At 38.9% G+C, this 7,410-nt stretch overlaps 1 protein-coding gene across 1 annotated transcript; it reads left to right on the top strand.

The window, feature by feature from the left end:
- The first annotated feature begins 1,439 nt into the window (after positions 1-1,439).
- LOC136155872 (olfactory receptor-like protein OLF4) lies at positions 1,440-2,402 on the top strand. Its single transcript, XM_065918066.1, has one exon. It carries the CDS (start codon positions 1,440-1,442, stop codon positions 2,400-2,402), a length of 963 nt encoding a protein of 320 aa, XP_065774138.1.
- Positions 2,403-7,410: the final 5,008 nt, after the last annotated feature.

A 7,410-nucleotide genomic window follows, 5' to 3' on the forward strand; every position in this document is an offset into this window, starting at 1 on the left:
GCCTTGATAGAAACTTTTAAGATTTACTCTATTAGCAACTTTCAAATATGCAATGCAGTATTATTAACTATAGTCACAATACTGTATATTATAGCCCCATGACTTATTTATCTTATAACTGGAAGTGTGTACCTGTGACCCCTTTCATCCAGTTTACCCATTCCCACTCCCTGTTCCTGCCTCTGGCAGTCACAATTTGTTCTCTATCTATGAGCTTGGCTTCTGGTTTTGTTTTTTTGATTCCACATATAATCAAGATCTCACAATGTTTATTTATATCTGTCTGACATTTCATTCATCATAAAAGCCTGCAAGGCAATGAAGACGCAGCACAGACAAAATAAATAAATAAATCATTTATTTAAAAAATAATATTAAGAAATAAAACAAAACAAATAGGATATAAATATGCAATGTGCAATATAGGGAGTATAACCAATATTCTGGAATAATTTTAAATGGAGTATAATGTATAAAAATATCAAGTCACTATGTTGTACACCTAAAACTAATAAAACAGTTTAGATATACCAGTTTTTACTAAAAGAATTAAATCTTGCTATTAGCAACAACTTGGTTGGAACTTGAAGCCATTATGCTAAGTGAGATAAGTCGTATAGGCTTTTTAACATATGGAGTTTCCTAAAGCGCTGAAGACACATGTGGACTTTATAACTTGAAGTTTTAGCAGCAACATGGAGGCTACATAGCTTTTCAGCATTCTCTGACAATATCTCTCCTCACTAATCCTCCTGCTCATTTTCCCTCACCAGATTGGCTTCCTTGTATCCACTGGGTCATCTTAAACAAGCACTTTCCTCAGGGCCTGTGCACTGGCTGCTCCCTTGTAAGGACACCCTTCCCCGTCTGTTCATGACACTCACCTTTCTTTGAAGTCTGTTCAAATAGCATCTTGTTTGCAGTTCTTATCTAAACATGCATAAAATAGTATTTCCTTTTTACTCTTGCTTTTACGCCAGTTTTCTTTTTATTTTATGGGTCTCTTTTTAAGACACCCGTAAGCATAAGACATGCTATATATACATTTAAATCTCTACATAACTTTTTATTTGCTTATATCCTTTTTGTACAACCAGATTTTACAAGCTTTTGTTTTCCAACACCATAACTCCCTGCATAGATAGTACCTGGAATATTGTCACAATTCAATTTATATTCTTCAAATGCATGAAAGAATTTCTCATTAAGATTGTAGTATACATAACATGTTGGGGGAAACTCTGACCGTGAGACAACTTTGCTAACTAGAGATGCCAAAGGAGGTTCCTTCAAGTGCATAAGATCCATGAACAAAATGTTGAAAGCAATTATTGATGGCAAAATATAAATGGTAGCATTTCTACCACATGAGTAATGATGCCTTTGTGTGGAAATAAACCATGCTATTTCCCTCTTTTTTCCATAGTTACCATCAACACATGGCAATAAGAAACCTAACAGGAGTTTCACAATTTCTTCTTCTGGGATTCTCAGAGGAATTAAAATTGCAACACTTCATATTTGGTCTTTTCCTCTGCATGTACCTGATCACTGTATTTGGAAACTTGCTCATCATATTGGCCATCAGCTCAGAAGCCCACCTCCATACCCCCATGTATTTCTTACTCTCCAATCTGTCCTTTGTGGACATTTGTTTCACCTCCACCACCATCCCAAAGATGCTATGGAATATCCAGACACAGAGCCAGGTTATCACCTATGAAGGCTGCATCACCCAGGTGTATTTTTTCACACTCTTTGCAGGACTGGACATCTTGCTCCTAACAGTGATGGCCTATGACCGCTTCATGGCCATCTGCCACCCCCTGCACTATATGGTCATCATGAACCCCCAGCTCTGCAAACTGTTGGTGCTGGTGTCCTGGGTCATCAGCGTCCTGCATTCCCTGTTAGAAAGCTTAAATTTGTTGAGACTGTCATTCTGTACATTCTTAGAAATCCCTCACTTTTTCTGTGAACTCAGTCAGATGATCCAACTTGCCAGTTCGGACACCTTTCTCAATAATGTGGTGATGTATTCTGGAGCTGTGTTGCTGGCCGGGGGTTCCCTCACGTGTATTCTTTACTCTTACTCTAGGAGAGTTTCTTCCATAGGCAGAATCTCATCATCTCAGGGGAAGTATAAAGCATTTTCCACCTGTGCATCTCACCTCTCTGTTGTCTCCTTATTTTATTGTACGGGTTTAGGAGTATACCTCAGCTCTGCTGGTACCCACAGCTTCCACTCAAGTGCAGCAGCCTCGGTGATGTACACTGTTGCCACACCCATGCTGAACCCCTTCATCTATAGTCTGAGAAATAAAGACTTACAGAAGGGTCTGAAAAAATTCTTTGGAAACATAATCATAAAAGGTCCTATTAGCATAGGTCTTAAGAAGTAATTAGCCTCTCAGTCATGTCCAACTCTCTGTGACCCTTTAGACTGTAGCCGCCAGGCTCTGTCCATAGGATTTCCCAGGCAAGTATACTGGAGTGGGTTGCCAGGCCCTCCTCCAGGGGTTCTTCCTGAACCAGGAATCAAACCCATATCTGCTCTGTCTCCTGAATTGCAGGTGGATTCTTTACTCGCTCAGCCAACAAGGAAGCCCAAGAGGACTGAATTTTCCTGGCTTATAACCCGATCTCTTGAGAACAGAACATCAGCAGGAAAAATTTCTTTCTGTCCAGGCCAAGTTCCATAGGGATTTCATGTGCTTACAGGCCGTTGAAAAATGAGAGAAATGTACATAATGAGCAGACAGAGAGAGTTGTAAATATCTCCTCTGCTGTGGTCCCTGAGTTTGGACAACCTGGGTGTGGATGAGACACAGTTCTTGCTTTTGGAGTCCTATGTCTGGCTTAAGTTTTGATAGTTTAACCCTTCCTGTGGTCTCGTCTGCACACAGAGCTTCAGTCTCCATCATCAACCATCCAGGAAGGGATTCAGACATCTGCCTAGAGAACTTCCTCTCAGAGTTCCCATGCTGGTGAGTCCAAGAGCACAAAAGACACTGTAGCAAGCATCACCCTCAATGGTGAAAAATTGAAAGCATTTCCCCTGAAATCAGGAACAAGACAGGGGTGCCCACTCTCACCACTACTATTCAACATAGTCTTGGAAGTTTTGGCCACAGCAATCAGAGCAGAAAAACAAGTAAAAGGAATCCAGATAGGAAAAGAAGAAGTGAAACTCTCGCTGTTTGCAGATGACATGATCCTCTACATAGCAAACCCTAAAGACTCTACCAGAAAATTACTAGAGCTAATCAACGAATATAGTAAAGTTGCAGGATATAAAATTAATACACAGAAATCCCTTGCATTCTTATACACTAACAATGAGAAAACAGAAAGAGAAATTAAGGAAACAATACCATTCACCATTGCAACAAAAAGAATAAAATACTTAGGAGTATATCTACCTAAAGAAACAAAAGACCTGTACATAGAAAACTATAAAACACTGATGAAAGAAATCAAAGAGGACACAAACAGATGCGGAAACATACCGTGTTCATGGATTGGAAGAATCAATATTGTCAAAATGGCTATTCTACCCAAAGCAATCTATAGATTCAATGCAATCCCTATCAAGCTACCAACGGTATTTTTCACAGAACTAGAACAAATAATTTCACAATTTGTATGGAAATACAGAAAACCATGAATAGCCAAAGTAATCTTGAGAAAGAAGAATGGAACTGGAGGAATCACCCTCCCTGATTTCAGACTGTACTACAAAGCCACAGTCATCAAGACAGTATGGTACTGGCACAAAGACAGAAATATAGATCAATGGAACAGAATAGAAAGCCCAGAGATAAATCCACGAACCTATGGACACCTTATCTTTGACAAAGGAGGCAAGGATATACAATGGAAAAAAGACAACCTCTTTAACAAGTGGTGCTGGGAAAACTGGTCAACCACTTGTAAAAGAATGAAACTAGAACACTTTCTAACACCATACACAAAAATAAACTCAAAATGGATTAAAGATCTAAATGTAAGACCAGAAACTATAAAACTCCTAGAGGAGAACATAGGCAAAACACTCTCTGACATAAATCTCAGCAGGATCCTCTATGACCCACCTCCCAGAATATTGGAAATAAAAGCAAAACTAAACAAATGGGACCTAATGAAACTTAAAAGCTTTTGCACTACAAAGGAAACTATAAGTAAGGTGAAAAGACAGCCCTCAGATTGGGAGAAAATAATAGCAAATGAAGAAACAGACAAAGGATTAATCTCAAAAATATACAAGCAACTCCTGAAGCTCAATTCCAGAAAAATAAATGACCCAATCAAAAAATGGGCCAAAGAACTAAACAGACATTTCTCCAAAGAAGACATACAGATGGCTAACAAACACACGAAAAGATGCTCAACATCACTCATTATCAGAGAAATGCAAATCAAAACCACAATGAGATACCATTACACGCCAGTCAGGATGGCTGCTATCCAAAAGTCTACAAGCAATAAATGCTGGAGAGGGTGTGGAGAAAAGGGAACCCTCTTACACTGTTGGTGGGAATGCAAACTAGTACAGCCACTATGGAAAACAGTGTGGAGATTTCTTAAAAAACTGGAAATAAAACTGCCCTATAACCCAGCAATACCACTTCTGGGCATACACACCGAGGAAACCAGATCTGAAAGAGACACGTGCACCCCAATGTTCATCGCAGCACTGTTTATAATAGCCAGGACATGGAAGCAGCCTAGATGCTCATCAGCAGATGAATGGATAAGGAAGCTGTGGTACATATACACCATGGAATATTACTCAGCCATTAAAAAGAATTCATTTGAATCAGTTCTAATGAGATGGATGAAACTGGAGCCCATTATACAGAGTGAAGTAAGCCAGAAAGATAAAGAACATTACAGCATACTAACACATATATACGGAATTTAGAAAGATGGTAACGATAACCCTATATGCAAAACAGAAAAAGAAACACAGAAGTACAGAACAGACTTTTGAACCCCATGGGAGAAGGTGAGGGTGGGATGTTTCAAAAGAACAGCATGTATTTTATCTATGGTGAATCAGATCACTAGCCTAGGTGGGATGCATGAGCCGAGTGCTCGGGCCTGGTGCACTGGGAGGACCCAGAGGAGTCGGGTGGAGAGGGAGGTGGGAGGGGGGATCGGGATGGGGAATACGTGTAACTCAATGGCTGATTCGTGTCAATGTATGACAAAACCCACTGAAATGTTGTGAAGTAATTGGCCTTCAACTAATAAAATTTTTTTAAAAAAAAAAAAATAAATAAATAAATAGACCCAGGATTAGTTTAAAAAAAAAAAAGACACTGTAGGAACAGGTCATAGAGAATGAAAATCAAGAATATTTACCTGAGGACATGTGAAAAATTATTCAGTCTATCCCAGAGTCCAAAGAACACTGTGGTGGTTTGCTTGTTTGATTGAAATATTAAAGTATTTTTTAGATGCTAAAAAGATAACTCAGTAAGGCAATGCTCAGTGATGACAATTAAATGACAGGAAAGGAAGCCAATTACAAAAGACAAGAGAGTCATAAAGGGCTTCCAGGAGGAGTATAATAGAAAGTATATCCAACTATCTCACTAATTCACTGGAAGAAAGAGGTAGGGTGTTAACTGGAGGAACATAAAATGAAGTGAAGGCATTTTTGTCTAACTTTCAATAATGGGCATATTTGACTGTATTTCCTTAATAATGAGAAAGGTCCATACCAAAGAACGCCTGCAAACACATCCTTGCAACAGCAGTTGCAAGAGACATGTATTTCACAGTATCTTCTATGGGGGGAAAAAATGGAAGGAAAATAATTAATTTGCATAAAGGGGAATGCTAAAGAACTTGAATTATTCCATTACTTGTGATGCTTGAATATGTAAGTGGATTTGATAACTTTCTGTATCTCAAATTATCGTTATGGCTACTTTCCTTGGTAGAATAGAACTGGAGAATTTCTATTCTTGCTTATAATTATGATCTTTCAAATAAACAGTTGGAGGTTCCCACCACCCCCTCATACTGGCTATTTGTCCTTTAGTTCTTTATTTGTGTATAGATGTATTTGAGGGGAATTGTGAATATATGTGAATTTGGTGTGGTCAGATTTCTCAGTTAATCATACCGTATATTCTCTGTTGCCTTCTATTTATTTGTTTATTGGCGGACAGTAGCTTTACCACGCCGTGCAAGTTTCTCAGCGCTGTGACGTGAATCAGCTGTATGTACACACACATCCTCTCCCTCCTGGACCTCCCTCCCATCCCCGTCCCGTCTCTCTAGGTCATCACAGGGGCTGAGCTGAGCTCCCTGTGCAGCACCGTAGGCTCCCTCTAGCTTCTGTTTTACACAGGGCATTGCTCCTGCGTCAGTCCCAGTCTCCCAGTTCATCCCCTTTCTCCCCTGCAGCTGTGTCCATATGTCTTTTCCCAACGTCTGTGTCTCTATTCCCGCCCAACAAATAGATTCCTTTGTACCATTTTCCTAGATTCCACTTACATGCATCACTATATATTTGTTTTTTTTTAATTTTTTTCTGAAAGAAATTGAGCTGTCAGTTTAATTTTTTCCACTTGCTGATCATTGTTTTAGACAAAAATGAAGTTGAAAGTTCTGTATGCTTCATGCTAATAAATCACCGTTTACAGTTTTTCCAACATGCATTTACACGCCTGCTATTTCTAATTGCTCCTTTATTTATTTATTTTTGGCCACCCTACATGGCATATGGGATCTTAGTTCTCTGACCAAGGATAGAACTTGTGTCCCTTGCAGTGGAAGTGCCGAATCCTAACCATTGGACCATCCGGGAAATCCCTAATTTCTCCTTTTGATTAGACCTATATTTAAAAGTTGCTTCACATCAAGTCATCACTTGGAAGGCATTCTTCTTTATCATTTGCCTAATGATCACTATACCTTCTTTGAAAATTGAAAGTGAAAGTCACTCAGTCATGCCAGACTCTTTGTGAGCCCATGGACTGCTCTGTCCATGGAATTCTCCAGGCAAGAATACTGGGGTGAGTTGCCATTTTTTCTCTAGGAGATCTTCCTGACCCAGGAACTGAACCTGGGTCTCCTGCATTGAAGGCAGATTCTTTACCATCTGAGCTACCAGGGTACACTGAAATCCACAGCTATTCACATAAGGTGGAATTATAACTTAAATACTGCTTTCCCCCTACATTTTAAAAGGCATTCTGTTTTATTCTTTTTTTCTAAGTTGTTGGCAGCTTAACTTTATATTAATGATCCATGTTGATTTTGTTAAATTGTTACTATTTCACATTTTTATATAAAATGCATTTTCATTCCATTTTGTTACATACGGTTGTTTTGAAACTACTTTACTTAACCTAGTTTCATTCAACTTAACATTTTTTGCCATAAATTCTTTAG

This window comes from Muntiacus reevesi, chromosome 1, assembly GCF_963930625.1.
Source record: "Muntiacus reevesi chromosome 1, mMunRee1.1, whole genome shotgun sequence".
NCBI classification, from domain to species: Eukaryota; Metazoa; Chordata; class Mammalia; order Artiodactyla; family Cervidae; genus Muntiacus; species Muntiacus reevesi.